The sequence below is a fragment of the Mus musculus genome, chromosome 1 (genome assembly GCF_000001635.26).
Source record: "Mus musculus strain C57BL/6J chromosome 1, GRCm38.p6 C57BL/6J".
NCBI classification, from domain to species: domain Eukaryota; kingdom Metazoa; phylum Chordata; class Mammalia; order Rodentia; family Muridae; genus Mus; species Mus musculus.
Window position 1 is genome coordinate 64,930,238 of NC_000067.6, and position 26,253 is coordinate 64,956,490.

The window sequence follows — 26,253 nt, forward strand, 5'->3', positions numbered from 1 at the left end:
ACACTGAGGATAAGAGCAAAAAGAAAAAAACCCTGGGGACTGCCCCTCTCTGGGACGTTTGCTAAGTATTGCTGTACATGATGCCTGGCATTAGCCAAGTGCTCAGTAACTAATGGGAGGGGGAAAAACGTTAATGTTCTTACACTGACAAGCTACGCCATCGCTCACTGGCTTTTGAAAACATTCTGATTTAAGACAGCAAAGAGGTTCCAGGAAGCAAACTGACTTGGCAAGGATTACGTTACAAAGTGGCCAAGTTGAGAGTAGAAGTCTAATCTCTAAAACTTCAATCTAGATCAAACAGTTGTATCTGTGGTGGAGCGAATGAATCCTAGACATGTTTAGAGATAGGAGGCAGTGGAGTGGGGTAGTCACATGTCCTCTCTGGGATTATCCCTAGCTGGGTCCCAGTCTTACCTAGATGGCTGTGGGGCAGGTCACCTGTCTAAGTCTCCATTTCAACTTGTAGAATCAGGTCAACATTACCCATTATATTAAGCTACTATAAATATGAAATAAGATAATGGATGAACACTTAGCAGGGGACTCAGAACAAAATTAACTCTCTTACTACAAATATTAATGTTTTATTCAACTTAACACAGCTAAAGATAAGGAAAGGGGAACAGAAGCACCTCCATTTTAGGAGGGAAAATATAGCTATTCTGTTCTGATTTTATTTAAATTATTTCTTGGGCTGACGAGATGGCTCAGTGGTTAAGAGCATTGACTGCTCTTCCAAAGGTCCTGAGTTCAAATCCCAGCAACCACATGGTGGCTCACAACCATCCTTAACGAAATCTGATGCCCTCTTCTGGAGTGTCTGAAGACAGCTACAATGTACTTACATATAATAAATAAATAAATCTTTAAAAAAAAATTATTTCTGGCTGGTGAGATGACTCAGTGGGTAAGAGAACCCGACTGCTCTTCCGAAGATCTGGAGTTCAAATCCCAGCAACCACATGGTGGCTCACAACCATCTGTAACGAGATCTGACTCCCTCTTCTGGAGTGTCTGAAGACAGCTACAATGTACTTATATATAATAAATAAATAAATCTTAAAAAAAATTATTTCTTTTATTTTTGGAGACTATAATTATATCCCTTCCTCTTTTCCTTTCATCCTTCGAAACCTTCCCTTATACCATTCCTTGCTCTCTTTCAAATTTATGGCCTCTTTTTCATTAATTATTGTTACATTCATATGTGTATACATATATATTTCTAAATACACAAATACAACCTGTTCAGTCTGTATATATACTTGTATTTTTTCCAAGGTATTAATGTCAGAAGCTATACCTGTAAAGTCTTGCCAACATTACTGCCTAAACATGAGCTGAACAAGAACAACAGACACACTAAAGTGGACAGAGAAAGCCCAAGCCCACAGGCAACTAAGGAATGCAGAGAGAAGAACAAACGGTCTGTCCCAAGGAAGAGCACACCAATTCACGACCTGTCCTGATTTTCCTCAGTGCTGATGCACAGACTTCAGCCTAACAAGGGACAGGGCAATTGCTCAGTTGGTAAAGTTCGTACAAGAAGCATGAAGACCTGACTTCAATCCTTTATACGAATGCAAATAGCCAGGTATGGCAGCAGGTATCTGTAAACCCAGCTCTGGGGAAGCTGAGATAAAAGGGTTGTTCCCCCGAGCTTGCTGGCTAGCCAGTCCAGCAGAATGAGCAAGAGCCAGGATAAAAATGAAACCCTACCTCAGAAAGAGTAAGAGAGGAAGACATCTAATGGGGCTCTCTGGCCTCCACATGCGCGCACACACTCGCACTCACACACATACACACACACACACACACACACACACTCACTCACACATAATCACACATATTTACAGATACATACACACACATACACTCATACACACATACACATTCACATACACTCACATATATTCTCCCTTTCACATATACATACATGGAACTCGTGTGCTCATACTTGGTCCAGTACAAAGTTTTCTATAATATGGTTCACATTTTTAAAGGGCTTCTGGTCTAAGATAAAGGATTGGTAGAAAGTAATTAACTATAATATACAACAGAATAAGTGTTTATGGAAGAAAAAAAAACACAGGGTACTGGAAAAGGGGGAGAAAAAACAAACTGGAAGAGTCTGAGGGACAATGTGGCATTTGAGTTGGTCCTTGAAAGATAATGAAGGATTTATGTAAAGCAAAAAAGACATGGAGAATCTCCGTTATAAAGACACAGCTTGGGCAAAAGCCAGGGACCAGGAAGCACAAGGTCCATTGAAAAATGGCAAAACATCTCGGCAAGGAACAACAAAGGTGATAAGGCTGAAAAGATTCCAAATGCTTCATAAAGTTCACACAGAGTCACAAGTGACAGCCGCGATTAGTTTGTTTCAATTGTATACTTTTATTTTTATTGTATTCCTTGCCTATAAATATGTCTGTTTACTGTGTGAGTGTGGCCCCTGTAGACGTCAGAGAGGGCAACAGATCTCCTGGAACACGCGTAACAGGAAACCACTGTATGGGTGCTGGGAATCAAGCCTAGGTCCTCTGCAAGAGCAACCAGTACTCTTAACCTCTAAGTCATCTCTCCAGCCCTATAGAGTTCCTTTCTATGAACACAGTAGCACAAAGACCTATGCTTTAGAAAGATAACCTAGAAGTTTGAAAAATTAATAAGCACCGTTTTTCTAGTCAAAAGAGAATAAAGTGCACTAAAAGAACACCCACAAAGACCCTCAAACACTCCATTTTCAGGGGGCTCTTACAGCAGTGTTAGGAATTGGAATACAGGCTGTCAGTGAAGCGCACTGGGTCTCCTATGGCTGCCATGGCCAAAAAGGGATCATTAACCAGTGGAAATTTTGACCATACACAATCAACTTCCTGTGACCTATTTTAGCAACTTTTTTACACTGACTAATCTGTGAGAGGGTGAATCACAAATTCAGCAAGACACTGTGTCCTGGTGACCTCACTTATTCTAAACCCACATGAATATTTCCATCTCTCCTGGCTCCAGGGCTTTTAAGAAATGGCATAATTGAAAAAGCAGTCATTTTAGTTCAAGTCCCAAATTTGCCTTTTTTTTTTTTTTTTTTTTAAGTGAGAGATGGGGAAAGAGAACTGAAGCAGTGGCATGAAGCTCAGGATAAAGGACTAGACTGCGGTGGTTTGTCTAGCCGTAAAGAAAATCTCTGCTTGAGACCTTCTCCTAAAGTACTCAGAACAAGAAAACACAGGGCCAGGAGCATGCCGGGTCACCAGAGCGGCACCTACAGAAACAAAAGCCCAGCTGACCACTGCCCTTACCCAGCAGATGAAAATGTGACACAGTCAGGGAGGAGAGCAAGTTCCACTCTGGTAGTTGGTTGAGATTCGGGACTCTACAGCGAATATAAAAGATTCCTTTAATTTTTTTTTCATTTAAAAAGTTACCACTGCAGTTCATGTAGCAGTAGACTTAAAAGTTACACAGAAATCTCTCACTTGTGAAAAAATTCTAACCATACTTTTGTTTCAGTTATTAAATTATCTTAATCATTGATCTGAATATAGCAATTAGTTCCCACACCATTCAAGCACATCCTAGAATGATACAGTTTTAGGGCTGGGAAGGACTGCGGAGATAATTCAATCTGTCTTGCTAAGTTTTTAAAGAGACAATAAAAGGTTTTTCCAAATTTGTACAGTGAGACAGGAGTAGAGCTTGGAAATGACTCCTGAGTCCTATTTGAATATTCTTTCTAGACAGTAGCATCTTCATTTGTCATGTGCAAGTGTACATACAATCTATTGAACATACATAAAACCAATAAACAGATACAGGTGCATGTGTGTATGCATATAATCTATTAAACATACATAAAATATATAAAACAGATATAGGTACAAGTGTGTGTGTGTACAATCTTTATTCGTATCTAAAAACATATCTGACACCCATGTGGTCATTAGATGTTTTACTTTAAGATGTGTATGTCTGGACTTCATTCTGTGATGGCGGGATTCTACCTCCTCTATCCTCCGGGGAATTCCTTCATGCCTATGAGTGTCCTGTTTCTCAGGAAGTAACATGACAGTGATACAGAGAAGATGAGCATTAGTACAGACACTCATCTGTGTTCGTTAAGAGCTAGTCTTGCTTTTCCAACTTGGGCCGGGCAGAATGGCTACCGCAAAGAAGGGTGGTGAGAAGAAGGACCGTTCTGCCATCAACGAGGTGGTGACCCGAGAATACACCATCAACATTCCTTCACAAGCGCACCCATGGAGTGGGCTTCAAGAAGTGTGCTTCTCGGGCACGCAAAGAAATTCGGAAGTTTGCTATAAGGGAAATGGGGATCCCAGATGTGTGCATTGACATCAGGCTCAATAAAGCCATCTGGGCCAAGGGAATAAGGAATGTTCCATATGGCATCTGAGTATGCCTATCCAGAAAATGTAATAAAGATGAGGATTCCCCAAACAAGCTCTACAGGCTGGTAACTTACACGCCTGTTACCACACTCAAAAATCTACAGACTGTCAATGTGGATGAGAACTGATCTGCTGAATGTCAAGTAAAGTTGCAGAACTGCCTTCTTTATACAACTGACATCAGGGCTAGGGCTCAAAGTCAGACATTCTCACAGTGGAGTCAAAGCCTCAGAGTGGCTGCCCAGGGACAGCAGACACTGGGATGTTACCAAGATGCTAGCTAACAAACCTTGGACTCTACCACATACTCTGAAATTCTTTAGAATAACTGTTGCCACTGTGCCTCAGGTCTGTTCCTGTTTACCATTTTATGACCTGAACCCACCCCCACCCTCACCCCCATCCCCCGTCCTGCCGCCTGACATTATTAGCCAATCATTTTCAGATAATGCACATTGTAATGTTGAAATTGAATGACTTCAAGCTACATCCCATGTCTGGACCCCCAAAGCATCCTTTTTTCACTAGATCAGTCAATATTCCTTTTGAAAGTCAGCCCTGCACTGTCTATGTCTGAGGCAAATAGCCTCCAGAACACACTCATAAGCTTCTAAAATAAAATAAGACAAGTGAAATCTATGTCAAGGCCTCAAGGGTCATCTCACACCTCACTGCCTTCCCAGTATCTGTTGTCCCATGGGTGGCTGTGCCACAAGGAACTTACCCTGAGAGACAGCCCTGACCCCAGAAACATACTGGCTGACTTCTGTGCCTATAAATCCATAGGGCCAATTCTTATCAGCTCTCTGTATGCACCTAGATGAGAATAGTATACTGCTCAGAACGGGTAATCAGCCACAAATCTAGAATGCATTTCTACTCCCAGCCTCAGCACCAGGCCCTTGCTGTGCCCTGCTATTCACCTGATAAGATAATCATGACACGGGATGGTGAGATGGCTCAGTGGGTTAGAGCGACTGCTCTTCCAAAGGTCCAGATTTCAAATCCCAGCAACCACATGGTGGCTCACAACCATCTGTAACAAGATCTGACCCCCTCTTCTGGAGTGTCTGAAGACAGCTACAATGTACTTTACATATAATAAATAAATAAATAGATAGATAGATAGATAGATAGATAATCATGACACATCTTGCCTGCTCCCCAGGGCTTGTCAGAAAAAGAAGGGGTGAGATGACCACCATGTTTGCCCAAGTGTGCTTACTCCTGTTGCACTGACCAAGCAGTGGCTAAGATGTGTTATTTCAATCCCACAAAGCTCAAGTGTTATAATATCCTTTTAAAATTTTTACTTAGATCTCACTATAAATTAGTATCCAGAATTTTAAATCACAAGCCAGGAGTGGTAGTGCATGCCTTTAAACCCAGCACTCAGGCAGATCTCTCTGAGTTCAAGGCTACCCTGACATACAGAGAGAGTTCCAGGACATCCAGAGGTACACAAAGAAACCCTGTCTTGGAAAAAAAAAAGTAAAAAAAGAGTAACAACCATGGGCTTCTCAGGTACTCAAAGGGAAAGACCAGTGCATTAGAGAACTCAAGGATGCCCAGTTCTTGGATTTATATTCAGAACGCACTGGGAAAAATGAAGTTGGAAATATGATAACCTCTTCATCTGGGTCCTGCCAAGATCTACAAATGGTTATGGTGACTTACTGACAAAATTCCATGTGAATTCTAACAGACATCTACTGCAGTTATTTGCTAGTTAAGGAGTTTACCTATTACATGAATGTAACAGATCAATACAAAGCTATCAATTCTTCCAGGCCCAGGGATCCCAGTAATGGTGATGTCTCCCTAGTATCTGATCATCATCACATCCTTGCTTTATAAGGAAACTCACCTTCCCTTCTGTGTCCATATTATAATCCCACTAGTTGTTCTGGAAGATCTGTAAGAGTCTAGAACACAATTCTCAACCTGTGGACCATGACCCCTTTGGGAGTTGTGTATCAGATATCCTGCATACCAGATATTAATATTATAGTTCATAGCAGTAGCAAAATTACAGTTCTGAAGTAGCAACTATAATTTTTTTATGGTTAGGGGTCACAACATAAGGAACTGTATGGAAGGGTCATAGCATTAGGAAGGTTGAGAACCACTGGTCTAGAAGGAAAAACAAGAAGTGGCAAGCTGTGGGTATGGCAGGGAACAAGTGTCTTAAAAGGTGACTGACTCTACTGTTTGTGAAATGTGGCATGTCATGGACAGAAACCAGCACTGCCGTAATCTACATTCCAAAGGCTATCATGCCTCGGGTCACACTCATTCTCCACTGCATTCTCATTTCTGTTTTCCCTCAGGTTGAGATTGAACTCAGGGCTTTTCGTGCTAACTAAGCAGGGGTTCTACAACTGGGCTACACCTCACCCACTTCACCTTTGTTCACACGCTGATTTTGACTATCATCTTCTGTGATTTTTTTTTTCCTGAATTTCCATGTCCTTTAAGGGCAAACTCATTTCATGTCTCCTATGAGCTTTTTCCGAGCAGCCAGGCCATGGTGCCTTCTCTTTCCTGTGTCCTTTTAGTGTCACTGCCTCTCACGTGTATATGGAGTAAGAAACATTTCCATGGGACATTTACTGTCCCTTATTCTGAGTAAGTTATTGAAGCTTCATTGATGCTTGTTGCCTTCAGCCAAATGAAAAGTTCTGCAGGACAGTGTGTCTACACACACACACACACACACACACACACACACACACAGAGCAAGATTAATAAAGCTCACTGTGTGATTTGGTAAACATCTGATACGAATATGCAGTATCAAGCAGTGTTCAGAGGAAAATACTATTTTAGGTGTAAGAATATTTTAACATAAAAGATTAGAAAGGGAGACTTAACGGAAGTCATAATATCACTAAATACTTCTTCAGAAGATGAAAAGAGAGCTGATTTGAAGCAAAGATATGTATGGGAGAAAGAAAATCCATATGTGGGTACTGGAGAGTCAGCAGATATAAGGGGAAAAGAAATCAACAGCTGTTCATTAGAAGTCTGATTGTAAACCATACCTGTATTTCCTTGAGCATCTTCAACCTTGCTGGGTGAAGACAACAGAAAAGATGGCCCGGGAAAGTGAATGCCTTGAAGGGACGCCTGCTGCTGCTGCTGCTGCTGCTGCAAAGGCATGGTGCTAAGGACTACCCGCCAGTCTACGTGGGTAACATCGGACCTTGACCGAGCATGGCCTGGCTTGAAAGTTGTGGTCTCATCCAATAAGTCATTCACAGAACGAGGTCTGTCCCTCCGACGCTGACAGATGTTGAAAAAATTGAAGGTTGACGCTTCCTTTTGTGCCATCCAGGAAAGATTATCTGGGGCTGTCCCTCTCTGGACCATAAGCTGTTCTTTGGCAGGGAAGACATTTTGAGCTTTGGTTTCTAAAAGCCTGCTCTTACAGTGGTCCCAAATCATTGTCCCCTTGCCCAGGGAAGCAACGCTTCTTAAAGCACCATTATCTGCTATGTTACCAAGTACCTCATGCCCCACCAGTTCAGGGACTTCTTGGATCCCGTAAACCTCTGCTTGTTGGACAGCCTTTTCCAGCTTACTGTCAAAAGTACTAAAGAAATCCTCAGTAACCTCTAAGGCGGGGCTGATGTCATCTACTTCCAAAGCTTCCATGACACAGGGTCCAAGCTTCTAACCTGCTTCAGGAAGAGGTGTCATGAACACTCAGCCAACAGAGAGAGGTGGTTCAGCAATACAACTGTGAAAACAAGAGGAAGCAATCTTCATCTGGCTGCCTAGAGAAGGCTAAGCACAGGAGCACGGGCCTTGTTCTTAGAGATCTCAGGGAAGACAGCAGGGCGGGCGGTGTTTGCCAAAGCAATGTATGGCCAATCCTCAGTTTCCTGGGAGAAAACAAGCAAGACAACATTGGTACAGCGTTTACTGCATTCTGTAGTGCACAAGTCTGCCCAATCACATTCCCATTTTTATGCCTTTTCTATGGCAGCCATGCACACAGGGGTACAACACCACCTATACAAACTTCCTATTGTGTATCAAGAATACACATGATTCTTTATTTTGTATGAGAACTTAAGCAGAGCAGCGTGGAGCACCTGATAATGGGAAATAAGGCCAACAGCTTTTATTCACACAGAGACGCCTTTGAGAGCAGCTGTAAAAAGACTGCACTGGCAAAACTCTGATCTGCTGACCTAAAATAGTAAGCAAAAGACACCAGGGATTCTGTGCCTGGGCCTAAATTGCAATCGGCCTAAAAGTCATGAATGCTTTCACAACACTTAAAAATCCCTCACGGTGTGCTGGCTGTGAAGGTGCAGGGAGAAGCGGAGAGGGAGACTAACCCTGAAAGTTCACATCGCTGTTTGCGCTTCCTTGGGTAATAACAAATAAAGCCTGATGATAAGTCTTGCCCTCAGAATTCTCCATGTTTCCTGGAAAACGATGTCAAGTGCCACACTCCCTGGCTGCCATGTTTGCCTCAGAGTACAGCAGACTGTCCTGCCTAGAACTAAAGGCCTGGGGATTATGAGCTCATGAGTGAGTGGGGATCCAGGCAAAGGCCTATGGCAAAAATATGGCCCAAGTAGCAGGCTTTAGGTCATCACTTCTTCCCTCTGGACCTGAGGTACCTCATGGCGCCACCTGAACAGGAAGAAGGCTACGTGAGCACTAACCCACTCTCTCTGGAAAATGCTAGGCCTCCAGAGTCAGGTACAATTAGAGCAGACCTTGAGTATGACACAATCCAATACAGTAAACAGCAGCCATATATGGCTATTTCAATTCAGTCACACTGGCTGCATTTCAGGTGCCCACAAGTCACATATACCTGTGTGTCTTTAACAAAAGATAGAATAAAATTAGGTAACATTTTTTTTTCTTCTTTACTGCTTATAAGTAGGTAAAACTAACAATTAGTAATACATCACTGAAAAAGCAGAGAAACATGCTTTTTTTTTTTTCAAAAACTTTATAACTAATCAATTTTCAGCTGCTAGGCCATTAAACCAATATATTTAAATCAACAGCACTGCACTATGCTGTTTAATATATGTAAGTGAAACTAATACACACAAACTTTCCTTATCTATTTACCAAGCTCAACTCAACCCCACTCTAAAACTGAAAACGCCCTGACTGCTGGGTCCCTGGCCTTCGCCTCCCAAGCACTGCAGCTTAGGCATTCACTACCACACTTGATTGTAGGTGGTGCCGGGGATCAAACCCAGAGCTTTGTACATGCCAAGCAAACACTCCACCAACTGAACCATACCCCCAGACCAAAGTCTGTCCTTTAGCTGCATCAATGGTGTATACAGATCATAGAAACTGTGGTCAGCTTCTCTTATAAAGAGGTGGTAACTATGAACTTGACGACTTCTATATGTTTGACCATGAATTGCATAGAACGTCATACAATGTTTCCAATGTTTCTAGCTGCAAACAGAGTTTAGGCTTGTTTATTCTTTCTGAGTCTCTAGTTAAGCCTCAGTCTTTTGAATTCTGAAACTAGTTTCAGTAATTCTAAAATTTGAAATGGGATTTTTTTTTTCCAATTTCATCTTGTATGCCAGAGACTAAGAAAAATTAATGTAATTAAATGAACATAAAGTATAAGATTCTCACTTTATAGAAGAGACACCAATCACATTACATGAAGCTCCTAAGATTACCAGTATTCCTTTTGTTATCTACCATTTCAAACCCAGCAGGCATGCGTGTGTGCATGTGTGTGTGTGTGTGTGTGTTTACAAGGATCACATCTATGGCCTTACAGAGATGCTTGGGATCCAGACTCAGGCCTCTGCACTTGTACAGCATGCATTTTACCAACTGAGCCATCTTTCACCTCCCTGATGTGGGCTTTTGTTTGTTTGTTCTGATATTTTCTTCATGATTAAACCCAAGCTACATGTTTTGAGAAAGAATAACACAAAATGGAAGTGCCACTGTCATCAAGTCATGCCAGAAGTATGTACCATTACCAGGGCCTACCATGTCTGAATAAACCTTAATCACCTTTTTCCTTAAATAGCTGATATATTTTAATATTTTCATTTAATTTCCTTACTGATTTAATTTAGGTTTTCTTCTCACCATCAAAATAAGCTCTAGGAGTTCAGGAATGTATGCTCATTTTTGCTCAAGCATATAAAAGTCTTGGGCTGGAGAGATGGCTTAGATAAATCTTTAAAAATATATTAACGTCTCTCTCTTCCCTCTCTCTCTCTCTCTCTCTCTCTCTCTCTCTCTCTCTCACACACACACACACACGTGCACGCGAACACACTCAGATACATGTTGAATACATGTAGCCCTTCAAGGCCTATCTGCATCACCCACACCACCACCTTCTGCTTTAGTCCTCCCTGCTTCTGTCTATGCTAGAGAACCTTTCCCATTTACACAGGCTCTCACTACAACCGTGGTTTACTGTATTGTGTTAAAGTGACCAGCCATTCTCTCCAATTCCATCATAAGCTCTAAGGAACTTGATGGCCAGCACAATCCCTTGCCCTCCCATAGAAAACATTGTTATCTTTAGGGGACCCCTTTTCTAGAGTTACTTTTTTTGGAATTTGTCTTTTCCTTGCACTTTACTTTCTTTGAGTAGACTTCAGTCTCTACTATTGAATACTTTTTACAGACCTATCTTATTTGGTTTTGAATTAACTAAACACTTGCAGATAGGTCAAACATGGAGTGTCCCTTCCTCTGACAAGTGAACTCCAGTGTGACGGTGCAGAGTGGTGAGACTTAGCACAAAGCTGGAAGTCAAGAGCTAATTAGAACTCTTGTTCTAAATCTGGCTCAACCACACACTTGCTGGGTGGCCTGTGGCAAATCATTTAAGCTCTGGGTGCCTTACTCAGCTACCTGGAGCCATTAAAGTCACTAATATCAAATTGCTTTGCATGTAGCTCATTCACTAGGTAGATGTTCCAGCATGCCTTTAACAACACAAGCCTCCATGAAGCTTCCATTGGACCTTACCCCTTCATCAACCACAGGTTCCCAATCTCTCCCTGGAAAAAGTCCAGGTCAGAAATCAAAATCAACTACTTAATACTACTTTATTTGTCTTTCAAATTCAGTGAATTATAGGATTTTTTTAGGTTTTTAAATTTTTATATCTGATACTCAAAGAGGCAGGGAAGGATACTAGATTGCCTGGAACTGGAATTACAGATGGTTGTGAGCTGTCATGTAGGTGCTGGGAACCAAAGCCTAGTCCTCTGGAAGACCAGCAAGTGCTCTTATCAGCTGAGCCATCTCACCAGCCCCAATTACAGAATACCTTTTCTATAAACGGAAATAGTTTTTCCATTGAAGATAGGAAGAAAAACTGAGGCCCATTTGTCAATGTGGTAATCAAGAGCTCAAACCAAAGAATCCTATGCATGTATCAAGATGTAGCAGGATGGAGAGTCACTGTGTTGCTATTTTCTTACCAGGAAATCTCACTAGGCAAGGATAATTAACCAGTGGAATCTGGCAGCCCTAGCAGGTATGAGTAATAACACTAGAGACTTACACAAAGAAGGATGGATGGATGCCTGACCTCCTGAGCTGCCTGACAAAGGTGCTAACTTCCTCCAGGTGACGTCAGAAGGTAATGTGTGCTGGACTGGAAAGAGCAAAGCACTGCAGAGACAGCTCAGATAACCTGCTTCTGCCAATCGATTTGTAAAAGGAGAGCCAGGGTGACCACAAGGGTGGTGGACAGTACTCAGGGCTCTCACATGGTCTCTATTTTGGTTAAAGCTGGAGCTGACTGGGAATTTTCTGAGTTACACAATGTAATGGAGCCACCAGAAAACGTGACCAGCAAAAGGACCTTTTTGAACCAGGAAGTGTGTCAATTTTTATGGTGCTCTATCACAAAGATAACATAAATGCACTGATGGAACAGACAGGCCAGCAGCAGCAGGTCAGGGGACTGGGAGGCTTTCAGATGAGACACACAGCTTGACTCAGGCAGAGCCCCATTTTTAAAGGCTTGGGTGAGCATGAAACAGCCTCATTGTATCCAAACTCCAATAAAAAACGACTGCTATGCTGTGAGAAGAGCACTAAGTGTAGAGGAATTTTAATCCAGCAACAGCAGCATGGCTGCTCTGGCAAGGGATCCCATCCAGAGCCCTTCTAGGTCTGTGTGACCTGGCTGGGATGACACGTCTGTAATCCCAGGAGCCAGAGGCAAGCAGCTCTTGGGAGTTCAAGACCAGCCTGTATAGAGTTTCAAGAAAAATTTAGGTCCAGGCATGATGGTGCATGCCCTTAATCTCAGCACTCAGAAGACAGAGGCATGCAGATTTCTGAGCTCTAGTGACTGTTCAGTTGAGTGAGTGAGTGAGTGAGTGAGTGAGTGAGTGAGTGAGTGGGTGGGTGAGTGAGTGAGTGGGTGGGTAGGTGGGTGGGTGGTTGAGTAGGTGAGTGAGTAGATGGGTGGGTGGGTGGGTGAGTGTGGGTAGGTGAGTGAGTGAGTGGGTGGGTGGGTGAGTGGATGAATAAGTAGGTGGGTGGGTGGGTGAGTGAGTGAGTGGGTGAGTGAGTAGGTGGGTGGGTGGGTGAGTGAGTGAGTGAGTGGGTGGGTGGGTGGGTGAGTGGGTGGGTAAGTGGGTGAGTGGGTGGGTGAGTGAGTGAGTGAGTGAGTGAGTGGGTGGGTGGGTGGGTGAGTGAGTAGGTGAGTGGGTGGGTGAGTAGGTGAGTGGGTGGGTGAGTGAGTGAGTGAGTGGGTGGGTGGATGGGTGCAGTGGAATTGAATTCCTTCATGAGTTCATGCAGTTGAGTGCAGGGCAGCAGAGGTAACTAAAGCTGGAGAATAAGAAGGAGCCAAAAGATAGAGCATATTGTCCAAATTAGTATGAGGCCATGCAGAGCAATTCAGGTAGAAGCCAAGAGAAGCCAGTTTGAATCAGTCAGTTTGGGAAGGAGTTTGAGCCAGAACAGCTGAGTTGAACCAGCCAGCCAGAGTTCAGAAAGAACTAGAAAGGGTGAGCTTATTCAGCAGTAAGCCTCTTGACAATTACTTCAGGCAAATAAGTTACTTTTACAACTAAGTTCATATAAAGTATTTGTATAGTAATAAATGCTTATAGAAATTCTGGGACATACTGACAGATATGAAAAATAAACTTCAGTCATGAAATCATAAGTCAGAGAAAGCAGACGAATAGTAAAGGGAGGTTCTATCCCACATGCAATAGGAATCAAGACTATATACACAGCTTGGGTACCACTGTCTCTTTAAATACATTCTCTAAACCCAAATCCCAAAAACATGAGTGAAATAGAGGAAGCAGATGAGGAGAGAGGAGGAAGAAGAGGAAAGGAGACCGGGTCTGCTACTTATTCCCCAACCTGACACAAGGCCACAGGCCATGGAACTCCTACAGTAAGCGAGGGGCCTCCTCATTACTTAGCTGCTATGATTTTCAAAGGCCACATCCTCCTAGAGAGTGTTGGTCCTCCCTAGAAGCTTCACCCAAAATTTCCTGGAGTTATTGATTCTTTTAAGATGTATTTGTGTGTGTGTGTGTGTGTGTGTGTGTGTGTGTGTGTGTGTACATGTGTATGCATTCATACACATGCCACACATGCCTCAACAGTGTGTGTGGAGGTCTGGAGACAACTTACCAGAGTCACTTCCTTCTTCTACCATGTGGGTTCTGGGAATAAAATTCAGGTCATCATCATGCTGACATTTGGCTGCAAGTACCTTTCCCACTGAGGCATCTCTCCAGCCCCTGGTTTGGTTAATCTTGACTGTCAATTTAACTGAATTTAGGAAAGTCTGATGGCATTTACAGAGAGGTAGGAAAATATACCCATAATAAGGGCAGCACCATCCTAGGTGCTGGAGTCCCAGAGAGAATAAAACAAAGAAGGGGAAAGGAATGTCAGACTTCATGTCTATTTCCTGGCTGAAAGTGCAATGTGACCAGCCATTCTGCACTCCTGCTGATATGACATCTCTCATAATGGACCATACTCTCAAACAATTAACTAAAATAGTCCGTCCTTCCTTCCTTCCTTCCTTCCTTCCTTCCTTCCTTCCCTCCTTCCTTCCTTCTATCACTTAATAGTATTTGGTCACAGCAACAATATAACTAATACACGGGCAATACACTCTTTACTTCTCTCTTATTTCTGCTCACTGAGTCTCAGCCAATACCCTCTTCCTCCCCTTCTGGGTCTCCTCAGCAGATACAGGCACTGCCCAAGTGGTCCTCACTGAGTCCAGCTACACAATCAGCTTAAGTATGCTTCCCTAGCATGCACCAGGCCCTAAGTTCAATTCCCAGCCCCACAACTGCCAAAGCCCATGCTGCTGAAATCAGCCCCTAACTATAATAGGGAATCACAGAGGGCTGAAAGTGGGACATATGTCAACAACGAACAGAACAAAGAGGCAATGTGTTTAGCCCCAAATGTGCCTCATACCCTAAAAGGGCTAGGGAAGTGCCTTCAGACCTAAAGATTATCATCAGCTCATAGAACTATGTAGACTCTTCTGAACACAAATAGGGTTGGAAGTATTTCCAAATAGAAGCTGGAGTTTCTTTCTTTCATTTTTTTTTCTTGCGTAATGCTTCAAAATTCAGTTAACCTGTGGGGGAAATTACTGGTTTTACTGAAAATACTCATTTTCCACACGCAGAGTTTAGACTATGGTTTATAAAGTGCTTGGTGAGCCTTTTAATAAATACTTAGAACAATCTCGGCAGACAGAGGTGAAAGGATTGTTTCAGCTATGATGAAAGAGGCACATGACTCATCTATTGTCCCATGGGGGAAGACAAAGACGTTCTGAAATCCTCGTCTAATTACCAAGTCCTGTCGGCCACCCAAATTCAACCTTTTAAATCACCTTAAAGCTCATAGGTGCCACAGCAGCAGAACCATAAGTAAGGAGTCTGAAGCTAAGCCCTGAGCCACCCAGCTCGAGCAGTGGGACAAATATAGTAATGAGCACAACACAACCCGTGGACCCCAGGAAAAGGCTCCGTGCTACACTCACATTCCCAATTGAATAACAGCCAGCAAGTCAGGCTGGTCAATACAAGACCTCTGGGCCTTCTCTGTAAAACAGCAATCCTGCTATGTCTGCCCCAAACCACCTTATAGTTAAGAAGCACAGATGCAGATAATGTTTATGTCATTTCTCAAAAAATCTAAAAGGATGCGTCAAGTGCTCGAGTGCTACTTTAGACCGTGGAGGTGTAAAGCCCAGATCTACCCTTGAAGGGCTTAACAACTGGGGGAAACAGACAGTGTCCTTAGTAACCAGGCACAGATCAGTCAAATGAGAATTACATGTACAAAGAGAGGAAACAAATATAAACACACACACACACACAAACATACAAAATGCAATTAGAAAACTTTACCAAGCTACCAACTTCAGGGTGCTTAGAAAGAATATTATGAGAAAACTAAATTATTTTTCTTTCTTCCTGATATATATGAATCTGCTAAAATTCAAGAGTGGGTCTTTGTTAAATGTTTTCCCAAGAGGTCCAGGCCAGTGATCAGGTCTAAGAAAAGGCGCTTGCTTCACAGCTCGTTATCTGAAGTGCTACATATTCAGCAGTGACAGGCTGCATCCGCAAGCCTCCTTTCTCCCTAGGACTTAATCTGACAGTGACCTTGGCTATCAATCTGCCTCGAACCAATTTAGTCAGGAAGCAAGCACAGCCAGCAAAGGCAGACAAAACTCTTTGACTTCAAAGATAAGAAAAGATAAGGACAAACAACAGAAAGACCTTAACCAGACAATGTGGAGGCCAGAAAATCCTCTGCCTGTCATACAGGGCAGAGGAAAAGTTTTAAGCACTAAGAGTAGTAGGAGTTATCTATTTCTTTAAGATTTATTTTTATTTGTAACTGTGAGTGTGGTTGTGGTAAGTGTCGGGGAGGGTGGGGGCTCTGTGTGGGTACATGAATGTGAGTGCAGGTGCCTGTGGAGGCCAGAGGCGTCAGATCCCTCAGATGGGTACTAGCACTTAAACTCTGAGGAAGAGCAGTATCTACTCGTAACCAATAAGCCATCTCCCTAGCCCCTTAAATTAACTGCATTATGAACCATTAATGTGAAATGGGTTTTCTCAAAACAATTCTGCAGGGTGGGCCCCGTGGTATAGAGGAACAGGAGCTTAAGTCCAGCCTCCACAGCATACGTAATAAGTTTGAGGTCAAACAGACTCCACAGAACCTGATTCCAACAAATAAACAACAAATCCCAATGGTGTGTCAACTCTATAGATACGACTGACTGACATTCGGCTGATCGGATCTGGTACTGAGTGATAAACCTGTGAGAGCTAACACTTAAAAAGCTGCCCAACATCAGAATGTCCTGCCCACCACTGTACTAAACCCTTTACAAATGTCCTGCAGAGAGCCTGGCAGTGGTGAGGCCTGCCTTTAATATCAGGAGGCAGGCAGTGGGTCTCAGTAAGTTTGAGGACAGCTTGGTCTACAGAGATTGTTCCAAGACAGCAAAGGCTACACAAAGAAACCCTGTTTTAAAAAAGGAAAAAAAAAAAAGTTAAAACTATGCTGTAGAAGTTCCTTTCAATACAGAGGGATGTAGGTTAAAGGTGGAAGATGGACTTAACAAACGCTGAAAAGTAAAGCCTAGTTCTTCTAATTCTTGAGACCAATGACAAGTTATAAATAGCTCATATTCACTTAATACGTATTAAAGGGCAGACATTATGCGAAGCTCCTTGTGAATACTGAGTGGTTAAATCCTCCTAACAAGTTATTTAGGAGCTGATATCATTATTATTTTCACTTTGCAAGGAAATGGAAACTTAAAGAGATCAAGTTATTTGTCTTGGGTAATATGGCCTGATTAAAATCAACACTAAATGCACAGTCCCATATCAATTCAAAGCCAATTAATGACCCTAAATAACACACTAATATTTCATATGAATGATGTTTCCAATTTCAGTAACAAATACTAGCAACTGTAACTAATATTTACTTTGTATTACTTGTTAATCCCATGACCCGGGAGTTACCTGATTGATAACTGTTATACCCAGGGAAATGGTTGATTAAATGGGAATCACTTCTACAATCTTTCTGTGTCATTGCAAATTTTCCAAGGGAGTAGTATATGAGAAATCCCTGAACAAGCAGAGTAAAAAGTTGTTCTCTACTAAAGAACTAGCCTCAAGTCTCATTATGAGCTTGGACACATTACTCAGAATGTCTGTAAGGGCATAATAACTGTGACTTCACTTAAACAAGTGCTTTTAAAAATGTTTAGTCCCAACTGCCCAAACCTCTTGTTGTTTCCCTAAGAAATCATACTTCATTGTGCCAATAAATAGAAACACTTGTAAAAATGTTTGCTTAAATTTGCAAACAAATGTTTCTGCCAAGAGAATTAAAAGAAATACTTTCAAACTGGATGCTACTATAGATAACTCAAGCATATTTTAACTATTAAAACATTTTTAAAAATAGACTCCATTTAAAGCGGCCTCAAAGTTAGCCTTATGCATATATGAAGTTCAAGCAAAATAACAAGATTGCCTGATAACTTTCAGTTTTATTTGAAATCTACAAAGAAGATAATAGGTCAGTTTTTTTGTTTGTTTAGTTGGTTGGTTGGTTGGTTTGGTTTTTTTCAAGACAGGATTTCTCTGTGTAGCCCTGGCTGTCCTGGAACTTTGTAGACCAGACTGGCCTCGAACTCAGAAATCCGCCTGCCTCTGCCTCCTGAGTGCTGGGATTAAAGGTGTGTGCCACCATGCCCGGCTAATACGTCAGTTTTATGTTTAACACTGACACTCAAACAACAAAAAGACAGACACCACACATAATCCTCCAGTGAAGGGTACCTACTTGGGCTACAAGATTTAAAGCTGAAGTGCTGGGTATGTTTTCTATGCACTGTCCCCAAAATATGATTGGGGACAATCTTCTTGAGCCTCACTTGAGCTACTTTGTCAACATATAGATCCCTGTCATACTTTCAAAGGTGGTTTGGGGATGCAAATCAAACAACAGAATGCTATTCTTTATGAGCCTCAAAGCAGGTTACAGGATCCCTTAGGTCTCTATTACCAAGGAAAAGATTACTACCTTCTCTTTGATCTTCTCTTATACACCCAGCAACTACAGAAAGAATGAGGATGGGATCTGCTTAGGAAGCTTGGATAGAAAGTCCTAATGTAGTCGGGCAGTGGTGGCGCACGCCTTTAATCCCAGCACTCGGGAGGCAGAGGCAGGCGGATTTCTGAGTTCGAGGCCAGCCTGGTCTACAGAGTGAGTTCCAGGAGAGCCAGGGCTACACAGAGAAACCCTGTCTTGAAAAACAAAAACGAAGGAAGGAAGGAAGGAAGGAAGGAAGGAAGGAAGGAAGGAAGGAAGGAAGGAAGGAAATCAATCTTAAAGTACTCAAGCATTCCTTCTTCAGAGTTAAAGGCAGCAGGGGCTTCTCTGCACCTGCTTCTCCGTGGCCTTGACCTGGCGGGGTTCAGTGGTGCACTCTCTGCAGGGTTTAACAGAACAGCTTAGACAGGTGCAGATCAGTCACAGCAGAGCCTCCATTTGTAATAGAGTGAAATCAATAGAGACCCACTGAACAACAGGCAGAGAGGGAGAGATTTTGAAGCAGTCATCCCTAGAAGGGATGTCTTCATCCAATCCCTCCCCTCCAGGTCAGAGATCTGTGGGGGAAAAGGTGGAATGACTGTAAGAGCCAGAGTGGTGGATGACTCCAAGGAAACATTTCCAGACACAACAGAGACTGTGGTAGGTGCACAAGATGTTCACAGGTTCAAACCAGACAAAAATCCCAGCACAGAGAAGGGGAAGTGGACACAAAATCTCACCTCTAACCAAAAAGCTATGTGCAGCTGGCAGCTGCCGGCAAGGGGAAAGTCAGCTTCCTCCAGCGGAGCACCGTGGGCATGTCGGTCGACCACATTCCAGGGCGGGCCCCACACTCAGGAGTAGCTCGCTAACGTAAAGTGACTGTGCTTGCTATCTATGCACTGTTTGTCTGGTTTTGGTATTTTTATCTTACTAGGTTTTTTGTTGTCTTCTGATTTGGGGATTGAGAGAGACAGAGACAGAGAAGAGGGCACAAGGTTGAAATGGGGGTGGGCAGAGAGACAAGGAAGATCTGGGAGCAGTTAGGAGGAAAGAATATGATCAAAAATATACTGTATGGAAAAAGTTCTTCAAATAAAAACAAAAAGGAAAAGCTGTCCTGACCAAGAACTGTAGGTAAGGCTCTCTATGCTTCCTAAGCTTGTCCGGATCTAGGATACATGTCCCTCCTTTCTCTCTAATCTAAGTTTCTGGAAACGTTTTGACCTTGACACTTTCAGGCTCTACTTTTTACCGCCCCATTCATTCTCCAAGAAGCAGTGTGGTTCTGCACCAGATGGAACTTCACATGCAAAGATCACTGGCCAACCCTAGATGGCCAAGTCTAGGAACCATCTTCCAACAGGTGTGACTGACCACTAGGAGTGCAACTTACAAATAGCCACTCTGTGTGACACTCATGAATCCACTGCCACCTCTGCCCTTTCTCCTTTGCCTATGACTGCTCCTCGCTCCTGCTCCTGTGCTCAGATGATAAATACCCTGTAGTCTTACGCAGCATCTTCCCTAAGGATCTTCTCTATGTTCATGGCTTAGCTACAATCCACATGGCAGATGGAGAACTTCTCCATCTCCTGAGATAGATGGCATATGTAACTGCCTTTAATATGTGCCCTAATTCCTACAATGCGCAAATTACCCTCCAGCTTGCCTCCTTCAAGCATTTGCTACAGAGCTAAGTACATTGTCCCCTAATAAAGATGAATATCCACTCTGGCATTTCTAGCTGAGTCACCAGTGACCAATACAAATTAGCAAGCCCTATGACCTTTGTCTCTGCAAAATCTTCCCATTGTAGTATCTCTACCTCCGTAGTACATTCACCACCACAAGCCATCTTCCAGGTAGACTTCTCTAAATCTATCACCCAAGTGGGCTTTCTAAAATCAAAACCCTGCTGCCTTCTGGATAAACATTACTCAGAAGAGCTCACATTACTTTCCTTCCAGCCCTTAGTTCTTAAATTTCCCTGGACACTCCTACCACAATCCCATTCTATCTCCGGTCATAAAGAATTTACAGGAATTAGAATCTCCCTATTTTCTTTGCCTGGAAGCTGTGTTTTTTTTCCCCCACTGCCACCATCCTAAACCTCTACCAGCATGGTTTCTCCCAAAGTGCCCCACCCCACAGCAGCCTCGTCTAAGCCTTCAGGTCTGTGCTGACTTCTGCGTTTTCCCCTGACTTCCTAGGCCCATTTGAACCTGCCCTTATGTTCCTCTACAGAGTCCTGATTGCCTCAATAATCAGGTCAGACACTACTTTAAAGAGGCCTGTTTTCTTCTCTGTCTTCCCTAACAAACGGTAGGTTTTCTAAAGACAAGGCTATGTATCTTGTTCAAAGTTATCTTCACACCTACAGACCACATAGTAGAGTGTGTGTCTACCACTTCCCAATTAGCTAATTATCTATAAGTACACTGGATAATACAGAACAAGGCAGCTTTAATTTATACTGAATTATAAACTGGTTACTCTACTCAAGATAGCTAGATAGAAATAAGCCCCTGCCTAACTCATGAATGTTGTGTATAACTAGGGAATCCAATTTGAAACCAAGCTCAAATTAACAAAAATGTTAATAAAAGCAATATGCTTGACATCTCAATAAAATGGCCTCTCAGTTGGGCATAGTGGTGCACATCTTCAATGCCAGAACATGGGAGGCAGAAGCAGGAGGATCTCTGTGAATCCAAGCCCAGCCTGGGACATTGAAAGTCCTAGAACTAAGAGGACTACACAGGGATACTCTATCTCAACAATCAATCAATCAATCAATCAATAACACTGCCTCTCTGTTCACTTTGAGTTTTGTTTCACTCCTAACTCATCTGCCAACAAGATTAATGATGTGCATTGACCAAATCATGTTTTTACTGCATAGTTTGCAGGAAAGTAAGCTGTGAGGTTCTTTAGTATTTGTTTTTACCTACACGTACCAATGAGATAGGAGCAAATCGTATATGGACTTTGCTACTGGCACCCACTTCATTGCACTTGTTACTAAGTCCTCTGAATCACTTGAAGCTAGCATACAGTGTGGCTTCTAGAACCCATATACCATGCCAGCTCTGAACGAAAAATGAAAACAAAGTCAGCAATTCCTTGCTAGGTATTCTTCTATAACTTTTCTTCCAAGGAGTAAATATTTGCTATGATGCAAGCCAGCAAATGGCCAGGAGCCACTGTGAAGACAGACATTTTTGATACTGCTCTGAGGGCGTAGGTGAGGGTGATATGAAACAGAAGAGGGGGCCAGTCACTGGGAAAAGAGAAGGAACAGCCATAGCCTGATGCCCCTGGGAACTGTCTAGAAAAGAAGAACCCTAAAAACTAGGCCTATATTACTAATCTTTTCTAGGTTGAAATCAGACCTTCTGAAACTAGTTTAATAGTATCAATCTCAGCCTGCTTTGTAAACATGTAAATGCAGGACCTGATTCCAAATCTTTTGAAAGGGCTACATACTGAGATCACCTTGCATCTGCAAATAAATATTCAATACTCATAAGCCTTGGCTGCTTACAGCTAGTGGTGCTGGCCTCTATCTAGCTTGGTTTTTCTGGTCCTAATAACAAGCTCTTCTTTTTCCTTTCTGTCAAATAATTACATATTCCTCAGTCCCTTATTTCTTAGCTGTACACATAAACAAGGGGGAGGGGAAGAGGGTTGTTAACCTAACATCTAAACGCATTCATCTTAAAGAAAACAAGAGCTTTTAGCTAGATGTGGCGGCAACACATGCCTATAATCACAGCACTCCGGAGGCCCAGGTAGGAAGCTCACTAGCTCAGATAAAATGAGAATTCAGGACAGACTGGCTGTAAACAAGTCTACTAGTCCAAAGCTAACCTGGGCTACACAAGTTCCAGGCCTACCTAGGCTCTATCATGAGACCATTTCTTAGACAAAAATTAATTAAAATTATAAAAGGAAAGGAAAAGAGAATAAGAAAAAAGGAATAAGAGTGCTCTTCCAACAGAAGTCTGCACTGATCACACTACTGAGAAACCTTGTGTGGGCAATATTCTGTTTTCTTTTCTTTTTTTTTTAAGATTTATTTATTTATTATATGTAAGTACACTGTAGCTGTCTTCAGACACACCAGATGAGGGCGTCAGATCTCGTTACGGATGGTTGTGAGCCACCATGTGGTTGCTGGGACTTGAACACGACCTTTGGAAGAGCAGTCGGGTACTCTTACCCACTGAGCCATCACACCAGCCCAGTATTCTGTTTTCTACCTCAATGTTTTTAGAAAGTTTCTCTCTGTTTTGTACCTATATTAGTTGTGAATTTATTGTTCTCATTGTTAGTGCAGGGTTTTAGATTCAAAATGCATTCACTATAATGTAGACAACTTTGAAACATTTATTGAACTTCATGGTTATAAAAAAAAAGTACTACACATTGTTCAGGTTTTGAAAATAAAGGCAAAATAAACAATTCTTATTTACCCTCTAACGGGGGTGGGGGGGGGGGAAGCCCTGTATAACAAAGAAGAAAAAGACAAGAAAGAGGAAAAGAAAGCATACCGCAAATACAGTTCTCTATTGTCTTTCCCCCACTTAGCAATGCCTGAAACCTCTCCACTGTTAAAACCCTTCATAAATATCTTTTTGATATTTGCATTATGTCATGTCTTTTGATGGCACCATAATGTGACTGCTCCCCTGTTACTGGGCATCTATAATATTGCCAGTCTGTTCTTTACAAAGGCACACTCAGCATCATGATGAACGTAACTGTTCTCACAAGTTCCTTTGGACTTCTAAAGGAAGAATTGCTAAGTCAAAGGGTAGGAGCACTGCTGAGACATTTTACACACTCAGTCACTGTTTTTCAGAAAGGCTGCACTGTCTGCCTCTCGTGGCATTTGAGAACGTCTGCTCCATGACACACTGCTTGACGTGACAATTAAAGCTCTTTGAGAGCTAGAGTGCTTTGGGAGCTGGAAAAGTCTTGCCTGTTGTTTCCATGTTCGCGCCTTTGATTAACAGAAAGAACTCAAGTTAATATATTAGCTATTTGATTCCAGTTCCCTCCTATGGCTATATGGGAAGTCCCACAGTAATGAGCTTGCAAAGGGTTCATTTTGCCTCACAGTTTCTGAGCTTTCACTTTATGACCAGCTGGTCCCATTGTATTGGGGACTGTGGCAGGGCCACACCAGGGTCCGTGTGCGCAGCAGAGCAAAAGCCCTTCAGTTATGAGGCACCAAGCAAAATGACAGAACAGAAGGACCCAGAGCCCCACAACCCCCTTGGGTTGACCTCTTGACTTCTAGTGCTCATAAGTCCCATCCTTTCAAAATGCCTCTAAAGAGACCGAGGCTTTAACACAGAGGCCTTGAGAATATTCCATAATAATAGTGTGCTTAAGTTTTTTGTCCATTTTCTGCTAGATTCTATTTTACTTTTCTATTATGACACAACAAATTTTTACACTAAGTTGCTTTTTAAAAATACTTCTTATCTCATAGTCACTAAGGTGTTGGCTCAGGTGGGCTGGACTCTTATCTAGAAATTCTGGTAAATAGTCCAAATTCAAAGTCATCTGGATTGTTGACAAAAATCCTGGTTTTGGTAACTTCCTGTTGGTTGTCAGCCAGGGGGCCACTCTTGGTAGTTTTACACCTTCCAAATTCCTCAAGGCTACCTAGAGTCCTCAGCAATGATATCGTCCATCTTCAAATCAGCTACAGTATGTTGAGTCTTCTTGATTTCCCAGTCATAGAAAGCTCTACACTTTTATGGGAACTCTTCAATTAGATCCACCTTGACAACCTCTCCACTCTAATCTCAAGTGTGTCATGTACTATAACATACATAGTCAGGTAGACATGACTTCTGTGATGGTTGTGAGGATTAGAGGAAAACACAAAAACAAAGTTAGCAGAAGGTCGTGATGGAGCTATGCCTGTCCCAGAGTCTTGGGTGTCAAATTAACAATGTGTCTGCAGGTTTTCTGATAAACCTCCAGTGCGTGAATCTACCAAATAAAACACCACAAGCCATCGTACTGTCACAGCACTAAAGGCAAGCGTGAGTGAGGCTGCTGTGTGGCAATAAAGAATTCTGAGCATATAATGTTGTGAACACTGATACCTGAGCCATTTTAATTGTGGCAAAATACTCAAAACATAAAATTTACCATGGTAACCACTAAGCCAAGCATTGTCATGCAGCCCAACCCCCACTGGTCTTTCATCTTGCAGTCCACCCATTCAACAAGAACTTCCCCCTCATGCCGGGCGTGGTGGCACACGCCTTTAATCCCAGCACTTGGGAGGCAGAGGCAGGCGGATTTCTGACTTTGAGGCCAGCCTGGTCTACAAAGTGAGTTCCAGGACAGCCAGGGCTATACAGAGAAACCCTGTCTCGAAAAACCAAAAAAAAAAAACAAAACAAACAAAAACAAACAAACAAACAAACAAAAAAAAGAACTCCCCCCTCCACGCCTTCCCGAACACTTGACAATTATTCATCTGCTTTTCAGTAGTGGAATATTTTAATTTGATATACTCATCAAACACTTATTCTAGGTACTGTTCCAGGGGCTTTAAAAACATCAAGTGGCACATGCCTTTAATTCCAGCAGAGGCAGGTGGATCTCTGTGAATTCAAGACCAGCCTAATCTACATAGCAATTTCCAGGCTAAACAGGGTTACATAGAGAGACTCTCTCAAAAAAAACATACATATTTAATAACTCATTGAATCTTTGATGAGGTGGCTATTATTCCCATTCTACAGATTAGGAAACAGCTAAATTGAGTAAACTTTCCAGGATGACGAAATGAGAAAGTGACCAAACAAGAATTTAAGCTGAAGTAAGCTTTCAGGATCTTGCCAGAACAATAGCATTGTTAAAGTACTTACTATAAAGACAAACACACAAGTTATTGATGTTATTTCTTGGTACATGACATTTACACACTTCGTGTCAATTTAACCTAATACTTGACTCCTAGTGAAGTTAGATTATGTTACCAAGGTAACACATGTATATTGACCTTTTAAAGACCTCATTTTTGCTATGGTATTTCTTTAAGTAAATGAAATAAAAACTACTTGGTGTTTTAAGCAACCACTTATAACGTGTACTATTCTATAATGCTGTATAAGTACAAGTCACAATTTATTATGATTTGTTGAAAATATTTTACAGGAAAAACCCAGAAGTTTCTTTCTAGTTCCATGGATCAAAGAAAAAAAGGGGAGGAACTAAATAACATTTACAATAATATATCTCAATCTTTTTAACCTGTAAAGGCGCCTTGCTTTGCAAACTATACATATAAGCCCAGCCTCTATTTGTCTTCTGAAATCAGAATTTTTTTTCCAGCTTAAGGGCCTGAGGACTCCTTATCTTGTTTTGTTTGTTTTGTTTTTGTTTTCTAGCTTAATAAGCTTTTCATACAAGACCAATCTATCATTAGTCCTGTACTGTCATTTACTATACATTCAAAATGGGCTCAGTCAATAGAAAGAACAAACGTAGCGTTTCTCTGGGGCTAAAAGCTCTACTGGGGTTTGGTTTCTATGATCGCTGGGGAGGGGTTACTAAAAACAACGCAGAAACAGGATCACCTTATTCAACTACTTTCTAATTTGCGTTACTTGATTCACAAAAAATAAACACCAGGTCATGTCTTCCTCCTCACTTAGCCACCCACAAATGAAGTGCT

At 42.1% G+C, this 26,253-nt stretch overlaps 1 protein-coding gene and 1 pseudogene across 2 annotated transcripts in view; one reads left to right on the top strand and one right to left on the bottom strand.

The window, feature by feature from the left end:
* Plekhm3 (pleckstrin homology domain containing, family M, member 3) overlaps positions 1-26,253 on the bottom strand; it is a 167,705-nt gene that overhangs the window by 141,118 nt on the left and 334 nt on the right. For both annotated transcript variants that reach the window (NM_001039493.1, XM_006495982.2), the window contains exon 2: positions 7,460-8,302. In NM_001039493.1, the coding sequence (NP_001034582.1) occupies positions 7,460-8,072 (613 nt within the window). In that variant the 5' untranslated portion in view covers positions 8,073-8,302. The remainder of the gene's footprint in view (positions 1-7,459; positions 8,303-26,253) is intronic.
* On the top strand, positions 4,164-4,542 carry Rpl31-ps24 (ribosomal protein L31, pseudogene 24; annotated as a pseudogene).